Here is a 22,029-nt window from a genome sequence, read left to right on the forward strand (position 1 = left end):
ACCCTCCCTGTGTGCCCTGGCCTTACCGCCACTTGATGAGGGTCTGGATCAGGGTGGCGTAACCCTGGGCTGCCGCCAGGTGCAGGAGGGTCATTCCGCGGAAAGTCTTTGAGTGGATCAGGTGCTTGGACTTTGCCCAGCAGGCCCGGCTCATCATCTTCTCACACACAACCACCACCCGGCTCTCGAAGCAGCTCCCCAGCGTCCCGGGGCCGGACGTGCACTGCAACGGAAAAGCCCACGTGAGGGTCGGCGCCCGAGGGCCCTCGCCCGGTTGGCATTCCGGTGTAGGGAGGACAAAGGCTTTGTGATTAGCGGCTCGGGAGACGCGACACGGAAAACGAAGGGACACTGTGCAACAGAAGAGAATGCACTAGGTCAGCTCTGCGGCTGGTGCCTGCAGCCCTGGGGCAAGGGTTTCCCACGACTCCGGAACACGTGAGTCTACCTTTTACTGCTGATGCCCGGTAATGAACTTCACGCCCGTCCCTCTTGGGGAAAGTGTGCACGGGGGAAAAATGACTGTAGCCCGGGCCTCCCTGTTGAAGTGAACGTTGCCAGCAGTGACCTGCTGTGACAGAGCACAGCTGGGCCACTTCCCTAGCGCCTCCCCCTCAGACACCTGGGCCCCTGACTCCCCCGCTCCTTCTGCAGGACATTCACGTCACTTAGAGGGGGATTTCACCCCCGTAAGAGACACCCAAAAGTATCCAGTGAGACATCTGGGACAATACTGATGGACCTTGAGGGCATCCTGCTAAGTGACAGGAGGAAGAGAAAGATAAATACTGTGATGTCACTTCTCTGAGAAATCTAAAGAACAAAACCAAAAAACAAACAGACGAAAGCCCCCAAGCTCATCATCGACACAGAGACTGGTGGCTGGCAGAGGTGGGGCTGCAGGGCGAGCAAAACGCTGAGGGGGTCAGAGGCGCAAACTCCCCGCTACAAAATAAACGCGCCCTGGGGACATGCTGTGTGGTGTGGTGGCCGCAGTCAACCCCGGAGAGCGTGTCTGAGGGTTGCTGAGAGTAGATCGTCTAAGTCCTCGCCGGGAGGAGAACACGTGCCACCGTGTGCGCCGCCGCCGGGCTGACGAGACGGCGGCGGCCCCTCAGACTGCCCCGGACCCTGAGTCGTACGTCCCCCGGGAACCTAACGCCGCGTGAAATGTCCACCACATCTACGTCTTAAAATACAACACTAACTCGGTCCTTCACACAAAACGAAAAGGACACTGGGGGAAGCATTAGATAAGATCATAAAACATAAGTGTTTTTTAGTAGTAACAGAGGAACACAGGAAAGACAAATCCACTCATTTTGACAAGATGGTTTTCTTTCTGTGGTTCAGTTTTAAGGGAAGAAAAAGAAAATTGAAGTCAGTAACTGCGATGGCTGATCTGAGTCTCCGTGGGAGCAGTTTTACGTGTAACTCTCCTCCTGAAGAAATGGCGTTTCTAACAGCATTCTCCCTGTAATAAACCCCGTAAGTCCAACTGCCACAGAAATATTGTTGCTCCTCCTCCTTTCGTATTTTTAAACCTGGAAAGAAATGCCTGCAAAAATAAAACAGTAGATGATGAACACACCGCTGCCTCCCCCAGAGATGCCAGGACACCTGGGAAAGCACAGCTGGGCGACCCCACCTGCAGCGGAAGGACTGGGATCGAGGGTCCCCGCTGAGCCGCTCGCCAGACGTGCCCGCGAGCACACGGGAGCCCCAGGGGGTGAAGGAAGAAGGGTTTGTTCTGTCTGCATTAACCAGAAGCAGCCACGCCTCCGCCACGTGAGCTGGACACAGAAATCCACTGAAGCCAACTCACACCGACGAGAGCGTGTTCCGCAGGAGCTCACGTGGGATCAGGCCATGACTGGCCAGCCGCGGAACGGGCGAACGGCAAAATGACGTTCTGTTCCATTCCCCTTATGCCACCTTGGTTGGTTACAGGAAAATGACTTCATGGGAATCGCGTATTTTAGTCATGAGCTACATTTAAGGACGACTTGTTCTTTTGCAAACTCAGTAGTCTCAGGTGAACGAGGGACCTATCCTAGATGCAGAGACACGTTACTGTGCGTCTGCTCTTTCCTTCTCCTCTGATGTCTGAAGGCGGTGAGAAGTAAGAAGAAGAAAAAGGAGTTAGTTTTTTAGGTGTGGTGTACTATGCTTTGTTTTCACCTATTCTTAAAACTGTTACTAACACCTGATATTCACGAGGATCACAAAACTCTAAGTGTTCAATTAAAAGTGTAGTTATCCGAGGAAAATCATCAACCGCCTTCAAGAGACGGAGGGGAAGTTACGTGGGTTTAGGCAATAACTCGGTAGCAGAGGGAAGGAACTGTTGGTCCCTTCGCATTTATTCTCGGGTCCCCTGAAGAACACTTTCTTCCTAGAAGACTTCCCTAAAATGAAGCTTCAAAAGGAAATTTATATAAAGCCTTCAAGACTAACAGGACTCTAACACAACCCTTGGTGATTTCTTGGTAAGTAGCGACAGGATACATTGTTCCTGGAATTTATAAAAAGGCATGTGTGAAAGATGAAAGAAGGTACAGCGTCATTTTGCACTGAAAAACCACAGAAACAGGTTTTCTGGGCCCTTTTCGCACCGATCTCCCCGAGTTTATAAAAGGTTTACAAATGACTGAATTCCATCACATTTTACATTTACGGTTAAGATGATGAAAGAACAGAAAAGACAAAGTCAGTTATCACCGACTGATAACATCCCACAAAACCAAGGGTGACTGTCGGTGCAGACGGGTACCTGGGCCTGACTTGCTCCGTTCCCGCTGCCAGCGCCCCCTCCGCTGCCGCCGCCCCCGCCGCCCTGGGTGTGCTGCTGGGACCCCGTCATCTCCGCCATCCTCCGCTCCATCTGCTCCAGGCGCTCCAGGATGGACATCCTGAACTGGTTATCTGGGGGGAGAGAGGGAGAGGGGCCGTCAGCACGTGGCCTGCTCCGGCCTGCAGGCCCGAGACCACCACCCACTCAACCGGCCCACGGGCCTGTCCAGGCCGGCTTTCTCCAGCATGGCGGCGAGGCGGTCACCTCGCACGAGACCTTGGCATCTACCACTGCCCCACGTGCTCAGCTGCCCGAATACAGACGTCCCTTTTTGTCAAAGTCCTGGTTTCAGGGTCCTGGCACCCCATTTCTGTCAAGTGCCCTGGTGAACCTTTACAGAGACTGGGCGCCGACAGCAACCAAACAGAGTGGTTGGGACCGAAGTGGTGTCAGGGGTTGGGAAGCAGCCACCGTGTCTCCGAGGCAGGACGGGTTTCTCGCAAACACTGGGAAACGGCTTTATTTCCTGACCCTGCCTCCGGCTTTTACAATTTGTCTTAGGAGTTGTGTCATTCGGTGCTGGAGACCCTTAGGTGTGACTCAGTCTTGTCATGACAAACACAACCGGGCACTTCCCCGCAGGCAGGAAAATCGCCGGGTGCTGCTCTTGGAGCCAGTCTGCAGCTCAGAGTCGCCTGCAAGGCTGCAAGCTGCTGGGATCGGAGCGTCTCTCCCCGCATTCGTGAGCGCGCACACACATGTGGACACACTCGTGCGTATAATAAAGGAGGGTTACATGGGTATGTGAACAAGAAATCATTAGTGCCTATGTTCACTCAACAGGTTTTCAGGAGTGCTGTGACAGGTACCAAATAGAGACCCGGACAGAGGAGGCGCAAGGAGGTTACCAACACAAGCAGGAATGGGTGGAGGGGGCACTGGGTTTGGCCGAATGACAAGGGGCCACACCTGCCAGGAGCTGGGGCGAGGTGACTACAAATGCCAAGACCCGAGGCCGGACATCTGAGAAGCAGGAGACGGGACAATGAAGGCGGCCACGTGGACAAGGGCCAGAGAGCACACAGCTGAGGGCCGTGGCTCAGCCACGTGACCGCCGTGCGACTTCACACAAAACGTGGTGCCTCAGTTTCCTCGGCTCTCAGACGTGGGTGGTCTCCCAGGGGGTGGTTGGGAGGATGAACTGAACTAACCCATGTCCGTGCTGAGAACACGCTAAGTTCCAGGGGAGTGTGGCGGCTGTCATCTTCAGGCGGATGAAGTAAGCGTCCTTGGAAACTGATGGGAGGACAGCTGTGACAACGTATTTCTCCCCCAAACTGCTAACGGCAATATATTTTCAAAATACGGCCATCTGAATCACAGAGAGGATTAACCCAGAAAAGAAGTATTTTATCAGTGTTCTCTGCCACCCTGACCCTAGCCAGCAGGGCTCACTGATTCTACTCGAGACGAAGCCAGAGACGGACGGAACGCTTCCCCGTGCCAGGCACCACCCTAGCCCCTCCGCAAACATCACCTCGTCCCCTCGTCCCAACAGCCCATGCAAGGTCCGTGCTGTTGTCATCCTTGGCTTGCGGGGAGGAAACTGAGGCCGAGGACTGAGCTAGCCTAACTGGCTCGGGGACCTGGAGCCACACCGCTATATGGCCACACCAGGAAGGACGGTTGTAGGAAGAGAACAGGCACAAGAATTAGACCGTCTTAGCCCAAAGAAGAGAACACTTTTCCATCAGCAAAAAGGCAGTATACATGCCTGTTTGCCCAGAAAACTTTCAATACCGAAGGTCGAATGGATCGCACTTTGCTCAACCACGAAAGCGAGAGGAGGAAGCCTACTTTCCAAGCGCTGTGGTGTGTTCTTACAAACTGTCTCCGGGAACAACGCTGGAAGGAAAACTCTTCCTCTTGGGAGGTGAAAGACAAAGTCTTTGTTCCAACTCCACACATGCAGACAGACGTGACAAACACTAGCGACCCTGCTGCCTCGTGTCACCATGGGACGCAACCCTGGGCGGTGCGCAGGGGAGGGACTGTACACAGCCGGAGTCATGCTGTCACTAGTGGCAAACAAAATGACTTGGGAGGTGGTACCAGAATTCTTGCTCCGTTCCCTTTCAAGAATGGGAAATTGGCAGGATGCGCAACACCTGCATTTGGAGCTGGCTGAAGACTAAGAATTTTACCTGTCGGTTAGAGTTGGATTCCAAGTAGCATGGCAGTCACCCTCTGTGGCACTTTTCATGACTGTCCCCCCTTATTAACCTGCTTGTGCCAGCCAGACAGCCAGCCCTGTCTGACCCTGCGCCCAGACACTCCTGCATCCCACTGACAGGGCTGAGCCCTGGTGGCTGTCTGGTTATTTCCTCAGCAAGCCCACAACTCTTGCATCCATTATGTGAGCGTCCAGAATCCCTCTCACTTGGTTCAGAGCACGGTCTGCAGTTGTTTGGAATCGGAGGCCAATATTAACGTTTCACGTCACGCGAAGGGGCAGAAGGGCGCAGAGAAGGCCGCCCAGCTGTCAGCCCCAAGCCAGCTCTGCAGGCGCGCCGGCCCGGCCACCGCTCCCCGTCCTAGGGAGGTGGCTTTGCTCGGGCTGGCAGTGCTGCAGTGCGCTGGCGTGTCATCCTGCCCATCCCCCTGCACAGACAGATTCCCTGACATCACGGGGCCAGGCCCTGCCCGTGGCATCTCCGCCCACAGCATCCAACAGTCACCACGACTCTGTGTCGCCACAGCCTGTTACTGGCTTTTGTTCCTGGGCTGCATGCTCGGCGCCAGAGGCCACCCCCCCCCCGCCCCCCGCTAACTACGCCCTGAGCTCTCTGACGTTAGTAAGCTGCTCTGAGAAGCACTTCATGAAGATACTAAAAGCAATTATTTGCCTCTTAACAAAATTATATCACAAATTACGGCATCTCTGAGCCTCTCAAGTCCCGAGGGGGAAGGGAATGATAAGTAATGTGAGAAATACTCCCCAACGGAAACGGAGGAGCTGGCACCCCTGCTGCAGGTCTGCCGGACCCTGCTGACCGGGAACCGGAGGCTTCGGCCGGCACAGCCAGCCCCGTCTCTAAGGCTTGCTCAGGAAAACGACGGGTGTCGCCTCTCCATCACTGCCATGTCAAACGCGCCAGCCTTGTGCCTGTTTCAGTTTTCCAGCTTTGTTATCACCATTAACACAGTAGCATAAAACCTTGGCAAATTCAGAGCTATCACCTGAGCACTATATTGTGTGTGTGAATAACGAGATAAAGGGAATACGATTTCTCAGGAGACATTTTTTTCTGATTACGTTACAGCAAAGAGAGTACATTTGAAGATTTACTCACTCACAGATTTCTGTGAGCGCCTCCTGCCTACTGGGCTCGGGGGTGGGAGCTGCCTTGGGCAGGAGCGAGGCCTCCCTGCCCTTGTTTTCGAGACAGCAAATAACTTCTGGGGCCCGAAGGAGCCAGGATTGTTTGATTCACATGTTGGGGGAGCGCGAGAAAGCAAATAATGATCCATGGGGCAGATTCGTTTGGCCCACTTCTCACCCATGATGATTCAAACCAAGACCCCTGTGACTGAGCTTTGAGGGGCTCCAAGCCCTGCGTCCCAGGCCAGGCCAGGCAATGCATGAAGCAACCGAGCCACCCCAGGTGGGAACAGACGGCCAGGGGTACACATTTCCACGAGCAGGTGGGGGCGCCCAGGGCCCAGCCTGCGCACGCACCCCCACGCAGCGGCCTCCTCTGGCTGCAGCTGCTGCGGTAGCTCCTGGCTCTCTGTTGCTGCCCTGAAGTGGCGGCTGCGCCCACCTCTCTGAAAGAACTCGTGACTGTTCGCACAGAAAGGCTCTCCCACCACCATCCCCAGGGAAGTCACGCTGGAAGTCCCGGCTCTACGGATGGGACGAGACAGGCTCCGAGTGCAGCTCCACTGCGGCGTCCCAGCTCCGGGCGTGCCTCTGCAGCCCAGCACCTGCGTGCTCAGCCCCTGGCTGGCCTGGCTGCAGGCCCTGCCGCCCTTCCCCATGGTTCTCTGACTCTGGTGGGTGGACCGAGTCACCCAAGGGCTTTCTAACAGACTGGTGGGCCCTGTCCCCGAAGGTTCTTGTTTTTAGTAGGTCTGGGGAAGGCCCAGAGGTTGCATTTCTCGCAAATTCTCCAGTGATGCTTGAGGCTTCTGGTCTGGGGCTACATTTCAAGAACTATGGCCCCAAGACCCCAGGCTCCTTCCCACCCAGGTAGAGAAGGGTTGGAGAGACACCTGTTGGGGCAGAAGCAGAGGTTCACCCACACGGACCCAGGAGACATCACCTTGTGAAACCGCGCCCGGCCCCTCCACACTGGCTCAGCTTGGTCCACAGCAGAGCTGGCACGCTCTCGAGTGTGCTAGGGGCAGGAAACCATTCGCAGTCTCCCACCTGTGCAGCTCCCAGCACCTTCTCCACCCTCCCACCAAATCCCACCTCTTCGGTGCCTCTTGTCTCAGCTGACTACATGGGAGCTCTTGCAGGCACCTGTCTCCGCCTCTGGCTTTTCTCTAAAGCTTTTTTAAGTACACGGTGTCAGGGGATGAGGGTTTCCCACAGTCACACAGCGGCTCCTTCCCAGGGCCTTCTGGGTGCCTGCGTCCACGCACCCTGCCCCAGACAGAAGGTCAGCGGTGCTGACGGGCCTGCAGCAGGGTCTGGCTCTGGAGCCGCCCATCCTACCTGTACCCGTTTCAGCAGAAGCAGCCTTTGTAGACCAGGCAGCTTCGTGGGAGTGGGAAGGGCGCCAGAGGGGAATGAAGAGCTGCAGGTTTAATCCTGTCACCACGTGACTTTGGAAAAGTAATGGTCACCTCGCGCCTCAATCTTCCCATCTGTACCACGGGGTTAGTACTATCTCTTACTGTAGTTTTGAGGATGAAATAAACTAACGTGTGAAATCTTGCTAGTGGTAAGTCTCTCTTAAGTCTGAGCTATTACATACCTATGGGGGCAACTAAGAAAATAAGTTTAAAAACTTTTAAATGGCTTTAGATTTATAGATGAGTTGCAGAAGGCAGAGCTCCCATATACCCTTCACCCAGTTTCCCCTCATATTAACATCTTACATAACCATGGTGCATTTGTCAAAACCCAGAAACTAACCTTGACATATCACTACTGTTAACTAAATTACAGGCTGAACTGGAATCAGAATTAATGTAGGCGCTCTGCTCCAGGATCCAACCGGACACCAGGTTGTACTTCACTGTTACATTTCTGTCTGCCCTGGGACAGGGTCTCATTGGTCCCTTCTTTTTCACGACGTTAGGAGTTTTGAGGAATGCTGGTCGGGCGCTCTGTGGCTGCCCCTGAATTTAAGTGAGCCTGATGTCTCCCAGTGACTAGATCGGAGCCCCCAGTCTTTAGGAAGAACAGTGTGGAGGTGAAATGCGCTGCTCAGCACATGCCACCAGGGGGTCGGGGATGACGCGCTGCTGCCGACCTCGATCTTCTGAAGAAGGTGGTGTCTGCTGGGCTGCTCAGTACAGCCACTGCTTTCCTCTTCGTCACTCCAAAAGCAAGTTAGTGACTAAGTCCAGCCCATACTCAAGGGGAAGGGAGTCAATCTCCCCTTCACGGGGGTTGGTATCCACAGAGATTATCTGGAGTTCTCCTATAGGGAAGATGTGTCATTTACTTATATCAGCATGAACTCAACGTATACTTATTTTACACCTTGGGTCAAAATCCAGTACTAAGTCATCTTCTTGCTCCAAGTCTTCGGCTTTGGTTACTGGGCGCTCTTCCAGGCTGGCTCCTTCTCTCGAGTCTTTCCTTACTGTCTTGACATTACAAGATGCTCCAGGTTCATCCCAGCCCTCCGATCAGCAATTTCTCTAAGGAGCCCTGGTTCCTTTTATTGGAGAATGGCATTTAGAAACCAAGATCCAGGTGCTGGATGTGCTCATTGCTGTCAGGGTGTCACTGCTTCTAGGCTCCCGCAGCGGACAGAGCAAGAAGGGATATGTAAGTGCAGCAGCCTGTGTGCACACACGTCTGCGATTACCTGTGTCTGCACACGCATTAAAATGAACACGAGTCTAACAGAGCACTGTGGTGCTCAGCCTAGCCTTCTAGGGGGCATGTACACAAACCCCAGCACAACTGACTATTACAAAGAGCAAGATGAAAAAACATTTCCAGCCAATCACTGGCCCAGAACACAATGAATGGTTAGTGGGGGGCTCATACCCCCTTTTCTTTGGCTGCAGTCATGGCCATCTTTTCATTTCTCTTTGATAGGATTCCTTTCCCTCAAAGTGACTCATTTTAAACATCCTAAATTAATGGTCACCTAAAAATTTAAAATCCCTAAGTAACCCCAGAGTTTTAGAGAGAGAAAATTTCATGAAGTCAGACACCCACAGAATGTTCTCAGTTTAGGAAGTTTGGGGTTTGCTGCTGGAAAAGCGGAGAACCCCCAGTACTCGGGCATCCGATGTAAGACAGCGCCTCCACCAGGAAACCAAGCACTGGCCAGACTCCTCAGGCTCTCAGCTGCACCACCGTTCCTCTGGGTTATGAACAACTCACTTCAAATCTCGGAACCTAGTTCATTCTCAGGGCCCTACTGAGCACGGCAACAGGAGGCAGTTTCTGACGTTCTATCAGATAATCTAGCTCAAAAATACGTAGATCTCTCCCCTCGGACCTACAAAATAAAATTTTAAACTCTTTGGTGTGGCATGGGATGCTCTCTCCAACAGTCTTCAGCTCCTTTTGGGGGGAGCGTTTCTTATCACTCACCGTCTCCCAGGCTCACCTGGAACTGACAAGCCTTGGGCGACGCCAGCCCTTCCCTGCGTCCACCTGGCAGATCTCCTGTTCTTCTGAGTGTGGCTCAGACTCATCTCCGTCTTACGATTTACAGCTGCTACTGAGCATCTGCAGCAGGCCAGGCATTCTGCATGTGTCATTCCTACTCCTCAAAATAAATCCAAAAGGAGAAATTTCCTCTTCTTTTCACAGGTAAGGAAACTGAGGCTCAGAATATGTGCTACCTGCCCCAGGTCACGCCGCTTGTGAGGACAGGGCAGGGATCTGAACGCAGATGGACCCCAGACGCACGCTCTCTCCAGTCCTTGGCAAACGCACACATCCTCCCCATTTCCCTGCACGTATTGTCTCCACAGAGTGCGCTTCCCGAGAGCAGGGCCTCCGTCCGGCGTCCCTGGCACCAGCTCTGGAGCAGGTGCTCCGTGAATGGAAAGAAATACTATTTTCTGGGTAAAGCTTCTCCTGGAAGCCCACTTACCAATGAGGTCGTCTGACCTCTGGGGCAAGGGCTCTGAGTGACCACTGCTCTGCACAGTGGCCTCCAGGAGGAGGACACCAATTAGTGGTTTTATTGCTTGTCCCAGTGGGGAGAGAGCCGTCAGAACCACCAAAACCCACTGGAGTGGACTGGAAAGCGCGTGAGAAGCTGTATCAGTTTACCTGGCTGGCTGCCACTTCCCTGGGGCTCAGGTAAGGGAATTATGTGACCACTGTGTTCGGGGCGAGATTGGCAGCCTGGAGGAGGCTTGCCGGACTCCCTCACGGACGCAGCTGTGCCATCACAGAAATGCCGCCTCGCCCTGCCCGAGGGGCTGCACATCACTCCCACGGGCCCCTGCCTCCTCGATGCCCCCACTTCTCCCCGAAATGAACCAGTATTCGGAACGCAGACGGCTGGCAGCGCACCTTAATGAGTGCCTATAATTAGCCACAAGAGTGCTCACGCAGTAGTCAGGTTAGGCCATTGCAGAAACGTGGCATTTGTATTGCATTATACGAGACACATTTTCCAGAGCAGTCTCGGAAAGTGTGCGTGGGCCGGAACACGGGTGAGTGAACAGAAAGTGTCCACGAGAGAACCCGTGAGGACGGTTGCTTGAGCTGAGCTGCCTTGGGCCTTGCAGCCAGAGCAGAAGGAAAACTTTTGCCTTGGCAGGTAAATGAATGAAGGAGCAATCACCAAATACCATCTGCTATTTTAAAACGCGTTATTTGTGGCTCAAGTGCACATGTGCCCTCCTGTTGCTATTTGGACCGGGAGCGAGAGGCCATCTCCCGTTCCATTTACAGCCCTTGGCCGCGCCGGCAGGAAGGGCTGATGAGACACAAGGAGGCATGACTGGAACTATTTCTGTAGAGAACTGTAATTGCTGCTTAGGAAGTCTCCTAAATTTTTTAGGAAGCTCGGAAAGATGGGGAAAATGAAGTCACTTAATTCCTTCCCAGAATAAACAGGGCCACCGGAGCGCATTAAGCCACTCCTGCCGGGCAAGCCATTTAAGATGTCCAAGTGCAGAGGAGAGGGTAAGGGCCGGCCGGAGATAAGGCACAAGCTGTACCACTCTGATTTTCCAAAGCAACGGCTAAATTTAGACTCAGGAAAGACGGCCACACTCCACTTCTTCAAAACTCCCGGCTCTGTGCCCCAAAACACAAGAAATGGAGCCAGCCGTTCTCCTTAGACTTCCTTCACCTGCAGTGCTTTTGGGTTCGTATTGCTTCTCCTTGGTCTGTGTTTTGCTCTGCTTGCAAATGCTGAGCCTCAGACACGTGTCGGGAAAAATCGGGGTGCCGCCACGATGACTCACGAGGCCAGGAGAGCAAAAGTCACAGCGCTGCAATCGACGACTACGGCTCATCTGAGGTCTCTCAGTACTGGGCTTGGAGGACCATGAGAGTAACAACCCACACGTGTTCAGGACTTGAGCTGCGGTCCCACTCTTGCTCCGCCCGCAAGCCTAATCTGCACGGACACGGAGGCTGACACGAGGAGCTCAGCAGTAGCAGAGCATGGCACCAGGCAGAGACGAGCCCCCCAAGTGACGCCAGGGCCAAGCACATGGTCAGTGAAGCAGCCACCCTGACCGGCATGCACAGCCGTGAACCTGCAGCCAGGGAGTGAGAGTGTGAAGGTGAAGGACGCCAGGGCCCTGACATTGTCTGCAAAAGAGCAGCTCTCCCAAATGCAGCCAGTTGGGAGGACCCTGCCGTTGGGAGGACTCTTTCCACACATGGTGAGGACGAGGGGCGGTATCGGCACGGATGGAGGCACTCCGAAGGAGGAATGGTGACACAGACGAGACTCGGGAGAGTAGAGCTCGTCCTTGAGAGAGCACCGGGATGGGTGAGGTCCTCATAAGTGCAGGAATGAGGCTCGGGATGCAGGATGATCTGACCGGGACATGCACACGTGGCAATGGAGTGACATCCAAGTGCACAGAGAAAAAAGGAAAAATACATCCATGAGCCGCCAGCAGGTTGGTCTGTGGGGCCGAACTGTGACCAAAAACCAAACCGCTTGACATCTGTCAGGAAGAACCACGGGGAACCAGGGCCAGACAGACTCGCTCTGCAAATGTCCCCCGAGCACCCCTGCTCAGCACGGAGACCATGGCTCTGGGATGCCACTGTGACCAAGACAGCTCAAGGTGCGACCACCACCAAATTCGATATGAGCCTTTATTTCAAGCACCTCCATCTAACACAAAGGTCAAGGGATACCCCGAGTTCCTTCTGTCCCCACTACATTCCCAGGGCCTAGCACAATGCCTGGCACATAGTAGGCCCTCTGCAAATATTTACTGAATAAGTGACTTCATTGCATCTGCTCAGAACAGACCATGTGAATTTCAAGAAGGCCAAGGGATAGGATGTTGGGCAGAACGAAGTTTTGCCTCCTTAGTCATTCCCATGAGGTGCTCTCCTCGGCCAAGCTGTGGAAAGCACAGCCGTGGCCTCTCCCACGGCCACCCCTCAGCTGATCCTAGGGAAGGTGCCTAGGGCCGGGCCCCAGAAGTCAGAGAAAACGTCTCATCGAAGCTGGTGCACAATTCCCTCACTTGGCAGTTTTCACCTTAGAAGTGTTCTCTGTCAAGGTTAGGGCAGAGGTAATGACAAAGCTCAAGAGAAAAGAAAACTGCTGGGAAGATGTGTTACGTGGTACCTGGGAAAAGATGTAAGAGAGAGAGAGGAAAACACTGGCCGCTTCTAGCTAACCCTCCTAAGTTATACCGGATGTTATCTGAGTTCCTGGGGGTTTTCAACATCTGACCGAAGAACCCACACGGGTTCAGGACGTGAGCTGCATCCCACTCTTGCTCCGCCCGCCGCCCGGAGGCCGCGCTTGGCAGCGCTGTGTGGTCAGAGCTGATGGTGGCAATGCTACCTGCACAGGCTTCCCGGCTCTCTTGCGGACTCGAGAGAGAGTGGAAGTCCAAGATGTTTCAGAAATACGTATTTTTTTTTAAATGCTAGATTCTACACAGAGAGCCTTCAGTTCCAGAACTCAACATTTATTAGCTACAATAATATTTGTTCACAATGCTGTAAGCTTTTGTAAAACGCTGGAATAAATAAAGGTGAAGTGCTTTCCAAGTTCAGAGGCTGAAATGCAGTATTTTAAAAGAAATAGGTGTATTACTTTAAAATACTGGCCACTTTATAATGTAGGTCTTAATACAGAAAATGATTTAAGAATACTATTTTACAATTTAGCACAGGCCTCTCTGACAAGCGATAGAGAATAAACTTTTTTTAAAAAGCCAAATTATACCACTTGAAACATTTTGTTCAGGAATAAAATACTTCTCCAAAGGAACCACCAGAGTTTTATTAGAAAGTTTTCAGCCATGTCACTCCTTCTTGGTGGTGTCGGGCTCCCAGGCCACCCAGGGACGTGAGGCTGCTCGATGCCTGCAGCCTGCCCCGCCCGCATGTGGCGTCAGGGAGCTGGGCTCGCACTCACGTCCCCCAGTAGCACTTGGCGCCCAGACCAGAGCAGTCTTCACGCTTCTGCGAATTCCAGATCAGTGAGGCCTGAATGGATGTATATTTGAGGCCAGTATTCAAACATCCCCTGGATTAGGGGCAAAGCAAAACACACAACAGTGTTTTCCACTAAACAGGGATACCCCCCGATTTCAGCCTGTCCTGCTGGCCTCAGGGAAGTCCCCAAACTGGGCTTCTCTAATTACCCCACTCAGAGTGTGGGTGGCCTAAAGGTTCTGGGAGCATTTGACAATGGAACAGAAGATCAATAACCAAGTCGAAGGGCAGTGGGCACTCTCCCTGGGAGCCACACGCCGCTAATCCCTAACCTATCCCAGGGGCCCCTCTCCTCCCCTCGTCCCCGCCAGCCCGAGTTCCTGGCCCTGACCCCTTCCCTCTCTGCCTCATTTCTCCCTCCCTGGATCCAGGTCCGTCTGTCTGAGGTGACTGACGAAAGAGGTGTCTGATTAACAAGAGATTAGGCAGGAGCAAGATTTTTCGATAAGACTACCATAAAGGTCAGGCAAAGGTGCCATCCAGAAGAGACAGGCTCAACTCTCCAGAACGGTTAACCGGGAGTCCCAGATCTGGCTGGATCAGCAGGCAAAGCAAAGGGGAAGCAATCAGTTTCAGGGTCAAGGTCAACTGCTTTGGATAGCGTGGATTTTCTTGGTATTAAGACCTGAAATCCTAATAAGAAAGAGACTGTCACTCTGACTGGGGCGGCTCCATGGGTTGGGTGTCATCCCGCAAACCAAAAGGTCGCTGGTTCCATTCCCAGTTGAGGCACAGGCCTGGGTTGGAGGCCAGGCCTCCAGGTTTGGGGGCACACAAGAGGCAACCAATTGATGTTTCTCTTTCTCCCCTTTCCACTCTCTCTAAAAATAGATAAATAAAATCTTCTAAAGAAGAAAGACATCATGACGTCAGTGTCTTTGTAACGAAGGCAATCCTGGGTTTCGAATGACGACGTCCGATGCCATTTGACTGTTAAAGGCCCAAGGCAGCACCTCATGAGGGTAACTTAACAGAGGCGGGGGTGGCCTTCACAACTCCTTCACAGTTCAGTGTGAGCTAAGGGTAAATTGAAGCATTTATAGGCAATAAATACTGTTATTTACGGCTTACTCTTTCTTGAACAATATTTTATGATCCTGATTTTTAAATCTAAAAATTGGCTAGTCGAGTGTTTTACATTTCTTGAAGGAAAAGCCTTCTACGCTTTATTGGGGTTTCAGCTGTTTATCATTAAGTAATTCCAACTGCAAGTCAGGGGCCCTTAACTTCCAAGCGTCTCTTTACTGCAGGGACTAGCACGTTTTCGTCTTTCCCTGCTTGGGAACAGAGGTATCTAGGGGTTTAGCAACAAGCAGTGTCCTGCATAGGTCATTTCTTCCCATGATTTCTCACAGAAAAAGCGTGGCGGCTGCCAGTAAACACAACGGTCAGGGACGAGCCGGCCCTGTTTACAGCCTGGTCCCTTCAGTGCCTCTGAGCGACCCTGGGCGACTGTCTGCTGAGGGCCGTCCCTGTGCTGACACAGGACAGACACGTGGGAGAAGTTTCACAGGGACCCAACATGGACTTCCCCAGTGAGGAAAGGACCCCTAACAGGGACTCTTACCCTTCATGCTGTGGCCCCTTCCCCAGACAGTACGCACATATACGACGAGTCCCATTCAATTTCCAGGGACTCCCAGACCCAGGGAGACCCATGGGTTCCAGCCTCAGGACCATCTTGTGGGGATGGCCTGTTGAAACATCCCCAAGCTGCAGACAGGAAATGCTCCCCAAGAGATGTTTGTAGTTAGCGGACCACACAAACCAAACGTTGGGTCAGAGATGCTTTGAAAATAACAGGTTAAATGAAACTAAACACATTTACATCTTCAGCGTACTTTTCTGAACCTTAATACGTATGCCTGTGCTTCCTAAACCTGCCTGAACACTTCGAATGTGGGAGAGTTTCTTACACGCCTTCCCTGTGACCAGAGCTCCCACACAGGAGTTTCAGAACTAAGACTAGTCCTGAAGAGCCCCTGGTGCAGACGGTCTCCGAAGTTAGGGAACTCCCTCCTGGTCCACACTCTTCTTCGTGGTGGGCTGGGCACTGCTCCAGCTTACCAGAGACCCCCAAAAGTGACGTGGGCTAAGGGGAGTGTCCCCCTGGGACCTGTACAGGAGACTGTTTGACCCTGCGTCTCTGCCCACCGTCTCCTCTCTTCCTTCCCAGTCTCTCCCCCCCGGCCCTGCTCACTTCGGACCGCCGCAGACACGCACAAGCACCCCTTAAACCAATTTTCTCCTTCCCTTTCAATTGCTCTAATGCTCCAGAAGGATTCTTCTCACTCTCTTACCTTTGTTCCATTTGAGAATAAAAATAAGGTTGTAACTATCATTGATAATAAGGATGCTAGGGTTATTAAGAAACTTATTCTCTCAGGGTTTAGCCTTATAAAAAGGTAGAGAGTTAGACTTTGAAATTTCAGAGAATCATGCAGAGTTCTAGCTATGAATTAAGAATCTTCCCCAAGAAGTTTCCATTTACTGGTTATTTTGCATATACACGTATTTCTATTCAAGCAACATCATTTAATATGCAAATGTGAAGCTCCTTGTTTCTTTTGTTTCGTTAACAGGAGTGTCTGCTATATATTTATATACCACGTAGATTATGCGTTGCACATAAAGTTTTATGGTATACAGGTGATATGTATATAAACACACATTATTTTAATTATTTCCCCCTGCAAAGCATAGATTGCTTCCTAGGGGTTTGGAAAGGGTTCTGGTCTCTGGGAGCCTGGGTCCTGCCTATCATTTGCTGTGCTGTTTATCTGGGACAAGTGACTTAGAAGCTTTTAGAATTTCATCAGTTTTAGGCTGAGTACTTCCTACTTTTCACATTAGAGGAAACATTTTTCATATACACACAAAAATGCCAGGGGCATTGATTCTGGCTAGAGCAGAATGAACGGTTTCTTTTGCTAGAAAAGACAAATGGCTATTTAAGTACATTCTCTGCTGATTAATCCGAACCACAGAGTGTAACGTGAAGGACACGGACCACAGTTCTAGAGACCGGCCCCAGGAACTGGCAGCACCACCAAAAGGCTTGCTGGAAGGGGACGGAGGTTCTGGTGTCACTGCACCGAGGTGGGACCACAGGGGGGAAACCGCGGAGTCCCGGTAGTGTGTGCCCCTGCGGTTTGAGAGTGAATGGCGGCCTCTTCAGGAATGGGACCATCACGGTGAAGAGTACAGCATGCCGGTCCCTGTACAGTCCGCCCGCCTAGCGTCCTCTCCCCTTCCCTGGGCCCTTGTGTCTCCCAGGGGAGCCACCCCCACCCTGGGCTCAGGTCAGGTGGCGCTGACCTCTGTCTCTGGCGCCAGGCCTCGCTAATGACAGCAGCGCCTTCTCTCATTCAAGTGGCTGGACGCAGGAGCCCCACCAGGACAGGGAGGACAGAACAGTTCCTGGAACTACCGGGAAAGAAGAGCCGTTTTCCCAGAGGTACCTGCCAAAGTTGTCCCGGCCGTCCTGCTGGCATTCTGGGAAATCCTGCCCGAGGACACGAACAACATGGAGGCGAGCCGGGGGAGGGGACGAGAGGCTCCTGCTGCCATCCTTTAAGTGTCCAGAACCAGCGGTACCTGAAGACGGCTCCGCGACAAGACTCCATCGGGGGCCGTGGACGCCCTTGTTCACAGAGGTCAGGTTCAGTTCTGACACAGCTAAATGAGGGGTCTAGGGTAAACCTATCAGTTGACATGTGGATCCTTTAGCTAAATAAAAATTGGGAAAGTCCTACTTCCGCTTACAAACTAAAAAATATTCAGTGTCATTAAATATGCCTTAGCAGTAGTACACAAATATCACCCGATTTCTCTATAAATCATGGGGTAAGTCGTGGCGGAAGTAAGCCCTCACGCTTATCTGAGCCATTTTGATCACCCACAGAAACAGAAACACAGGGAAAGGTGCCCCGGGCTCCCGCCTGGCGGGAGACCATCTGCCGCTGGATCGCACAAGTAGGGAGGCACCCTAACTCATTCGGCCTTGGGTTACTGCCACGGCGACTCTCATGACAGCCACGTCCCCCAGTGGGGACTCAGGACAGAGCCCGGATGTGCAGAGAGGACTCAGGAACTCGCTGGCCCATGGGCCATCGGCGGACTCTGACCGGGGCCACAGGAAGCCATAGGCCTCACACACATGAGGATCTGAGACAGAAACTTCCCAAATTGACACCCTCACTTGCTCAATGACCTGTGATTTTAGAAAACTGCCGACAGGGACCACTAAATTGATCTCCTCAACCACTACGGGTCGGTCCAGGAGACACAGCAGGTGCTGCAGGGCAGAGATGCAAGGCATTGACCTGAGATGTCTCATTTGGTTCGTGGCAGAGCTGACACGAAAGACCAGTGCTCACCCTACTGTGTTGCATCGAAGCAGACAGCTGCTGTCTACACACATTCCCAGACAGCAAGCTTCCGCCAACCCTGAGATAGCCGGAAAGATGATTCAGGTGTCGGGCCAGCTATCTGCTTCACACTGGTACAGGCCAAGACTTCAGGGCCACTTCAGTGAAAACCCAAGTCCACCGAGGACCTTGGACTGACCTGAAAGGGACAGCTGGTGGACCTGAAACGGACAGCCTGAATCCCCAACAGGCAACACTGGACTGAAGAACCCATTATGTTCTCACTCCATCCAGGGAGTAACACCGAGCATATGATCTTTTTGTCCAATCACATCATTGAGGAAACCCCGCCTCCCAGATTTCATCATGCTGGGGCGGTAGGGGTGCCCTCCAGAGAGGGGTAAATCTAAGGGGGGGGGCTCCCGGTGAGGGAAAAGGCTGCACTGATGAGGTGAGATTTGAGGCAGAATTCAGAAGGGAGCGTGGGGCAGGGGAGAGCAGGCCAGCCACAGCGCGACAGAGGCTCCCTGCCTCCTGCTAAGTAGTCGCTGCCAGGCAGGGGAAGGCCAGCAAATTGAGTAGGGTCAGATTTGGAGGGCGGTGCAAGTCAGGGGAAAGTGAAAAAAGAGAGAGACTAACTGCTTAATTTGAGAATTTGCTAAATGTTAACCTGTTTGGAGAAACACATTTCCATTAATGGCCATCTCTTTCCGCATTACAAAAATGTTATGTAAGTTTAGCATCAGCAGCTTAACTCCTATAAACATTTACCCTCCGTATTTTACCTTCCTCAAATTAATATTTAATCATTAATTACAATTTGCTTAACAACCGACACGCAGTAGGTGCTTAATGTATGTTGATTTCTCTATACATCTTATGTCTAAAGTGGCGATGTGCTTTCGAGCTTACAGGACAACACAGAATTACCCAACTTACAGGTACTGTGATGTACTTTTGAAACTAAAAATTTCAGTTAGAACTTGAGAGGCACTTCACTAAAATGCAGCATCCAGCAAGGTTACCCTGGCATTGTCTTACCCCCCCCACCCTGCTCCCCCCCAAAGTAGCACTGTGGTGGCAATGGACCCGGCCCTACAGGCTCAGGGGTGGAGAGCACATGTCTCCTGCCAGGAAGTAAAGGCATCTCCCCACCTGCCTGCCGTGCGTGCGCCCAGACCGAGGCATGTCAGGGAGGAGCAAAGAACTCTGGGCCATCTGACTTCAGGGCCATCCACTGGGGAGGGAAGAAGCCCAGCACTGTGGGTCCTCAGGGTCGTGAACTCGAGTATCTTTGTGGTGAGGTGACGGCACCCATGTGCGTCACTGCAGGCTCCTGAGCATTGCCTAAATGGTCAATGTGACTAACTGCTAACGTGTAGCTTTTAATGTGATTCAGTGCCTCTCACCTCCACGTCGCCCATCACCACTTAAAATTAATTGCTGGTTGTCAGAATGTACCTGGAAGATAGAAAAATGCACTGTCTGCAAGGTGTCAGAAAGACAAACCCCTGCATGGCTGCTTTTACCATAGCAACAAGCCTGGAGAGCAGCGCGCGGCCCGCCGCTAGAACGCGTGGGAGATTTTACGGAACGAACGTTGTTTCTGAATTAATTAGTCCCGCCCCCTCCCCCTGCCCCGTTTCACTCTCCTGGACCCTCACTTTCCTCTTGCCTAATCCTTGATTTCATCTCGTTTGATCTCGCCTCATTATGCAATGTGTATTTCTGTGAGCTCCCTTAAATCACTTTTTGAAAAAAAGTTGAGGTGTACACAAATCAACTTGTATCATGTGTGGGCGCCAAAAGCTTCTGGGCGAAGGAACACGTAAGTGAAATGAGCTCCCAGATACCGGGCTCACGGACTGCAGCGGGCACTGCAGCTGGTGTCTGACAGCGGAGGCTCGGAACCACTCAGAGTCTCCTTTTGAAAAGATCAATGGAATACAAATATTGAGTCCCTCTAAGGCAGAGGGAGCCGAGCCCTTAAAGATGAGAGGACACGGCAGGCACCTGGGAAAGGGGCGGGGCAGAGCACAGAGGGAAAATAAAGAACTTCCAGTAACCACTGCATAGGCTGAAGAACTGTGCCACCTTCAACAGAAACAGCTTTTTTCCCCCAAACCTCTCTGAGTGATACCTGAAGTTGTGTCTTAAATACGCATGAGCACTTCTCCCTCAAGCATTTAAAACACGGCAGCCTACAAGCACAGCTCTGCAACTTCATGAGTTCAGGACAGCAGTGACCAAAACAGCAGAGAAACTCGGAACAGCCCCAAAGGCAACTGCACCCCCACGTGTGCACAGCAGGCCCTGCCCGAGGACAGGGGCCTTGAGCTGAGCACTCGGCCCTTGGCAGTCAACAAGGGCTTCCCATCTTTCACTCGGAAACTTTCCACGTCAACCGATCCTTAAACGTCCCCATCTTTCTCATGTGAGGTAGGAATTCTCGCCCCACTGGCTGTCTGTGTCCCCTGGAATGGTCGCCGTGGAAGCACTGCAGTGGAAGTACTGAGCCGTCTGTAACCACGTCGTGGAAGTCCTGGCCACCGTTACAGACGGAGAGGCCCAGAGGGTCCCGAACAGAAGCCTGAAGAAAATAATACGTGCCTGTGTGTGTTTATCACAAAAACAGAAGACCTGGTGAAAACCCTTAAATGATACAATACTGCTATCAACTGTGGCCCTAAATACTGCATGTCCACTTGGACTGTGTGGACTGTCATGAGTCAGGGCGACCGAACTGAGGTCCCTGGGAACACGCAGCGGTCGGTCCTCTTGTTTGTTTTCACTACCAAGCTAAAGTTCTTTGGAGATGTATGTCCTGTGAGGAAATGCTACGTTCTAGAACACTAAATATTATTGCCCCCAAATCAAGTATGAAGAGAAACATAAGCTTGTTTGCTATCATCTAATTCTGGTCTTAAAATAATAAATATTTGCCTATAAACACACACCATGCAAAGTGCTACTGCTTCCCAGGTCTTTATCAGGTTCCCAGGCAACAGTTTCTCCCTATGACACAGACTTTAAGGGGAAAGAGAAAAGAGCAGCTAGATGTTTACCACATATGACAAAGTTTGTTGGAGCACACATTTAAAGTTCTGGGTTTGGGCCTCGCTGGTGAGAAAACTGCACTGCGCTGAACCAACTCCCAGAGGCCTTTCTGTGAGCTTCTGCGAGGCCTCGCCCCTTAATGCTTCGAGCTTTACTAATCAGAGGCTCCAGGCCAACCGACAGAAATCAACCAAGCACAGTGCGCAAAATACAAAACAGTTTAAAACTGTCATCACTCCCTTGTGAAGCAGTTGCTTAAGATGATAGTTTGCAAGAGTACTACAGTTTCAGAAACGTATTTGCCTGCCTACTTCGTGGAGAAATTTGTTTTGAGCCTGCAGAAATCGGTGGAGATAGAAAAACACCCCAGCAGCTCTGACAGCCTCTGACGTTCTGCAAGACCCAGGAAACCAGATCCCGAGGTCCTATAAATGCAAGAGGGCCCACCTGCGCTTGGCTGGGGGAAGCGAGGGTCACCTGCCCCAGGTGTGCAGGTAAGCAAAGCTCTTAGAAGTTCTTCCAAACTCAGTCTCTGAACTCAACCAACTTTCCCCACCGACTTCTACGCACGGATTAATAAAGCGTTCATTCACTCCATTGGCCTGCTAGGGAAGGCAGCCTCCAACCACCGCGTCCTGCGGAGGCGCCGGGCCCAGCCGCTCTCTTCCCGCGGAGGGGGCACCTATCCCGGCCCTTCTCGCTTCTCCCCGCACCCCACCAATCCAGCACCTGTCCGGACCCTTTACGCCGCGCCCGCCGAGGGCGAGAGGGCACCTATCGCCCCCCCTCTTCTGACGAAGGGGCACCTGTCCCCATCTCTCTCCCCGTCCCTGCCCGCCCATCTTCCTGCGCCCTGCAGTGGGAGGGAGTGCTTCTTCCGAAAAGCCCGCGGAGCCGCGCCTCGAAGACAAAAAACCAGCCGGCCGCCCACTGCTCCCGGCGGC

The 22,029-nt window shown here is 52.4% G+C and overlaps 1 protein-coding gene across 4 annotated transcripts in view; it reads right to left on the minus strand.

Annotated features, from left to right (window-relative positions):
• The window catches only part of CAMTA1 (calmodulin binding transcription activator 1), a 722,747-nt gene that overhangs the window by 24,584 nt on the left and 676,134 nt on the right, over positions 1-22,029 (minus strand). For 3 of the 4 annotated variants that reach the window (XM_037062053.1, XM_037062054.1, XM_037062056.1), the window contains 2 exons: positions 2,774-2,925; positions 27-223 (listed from right to left, as the gene is read on the minus strand). In XM_037062053.1, the coding sequence (XP_036917948.1) occupies positions 27-223; positions 2,774-2,925 (349 nt within the window). Of the gene's footprint in view, positions 1-26; positions 224-2,773; positions 2,926-17,983; positions 18,019-22,029 lie in introns of those variants that run through there. The other variant, XM_037062055.1, reaches the window with a different exon arrangement.

This window comes from Sturnira hondurensis, unplaced genomic scaffold (genome assembly GCF_014824575.4).
Source record: "Sturnira hondurensis isolate 20B ecotype Veracruz unplaced genomic scaffold, ASM1482457v3 Scaffold0013931, whole genome shotgun sequence".
NCBI classification, from domain to species: domain Eukaryota; kingdom Metazoa; phylum Chordata; class Mammalia; order Chiroptera; family Phyllostomidae; genus Sturnira; species Sturnira hondurensis.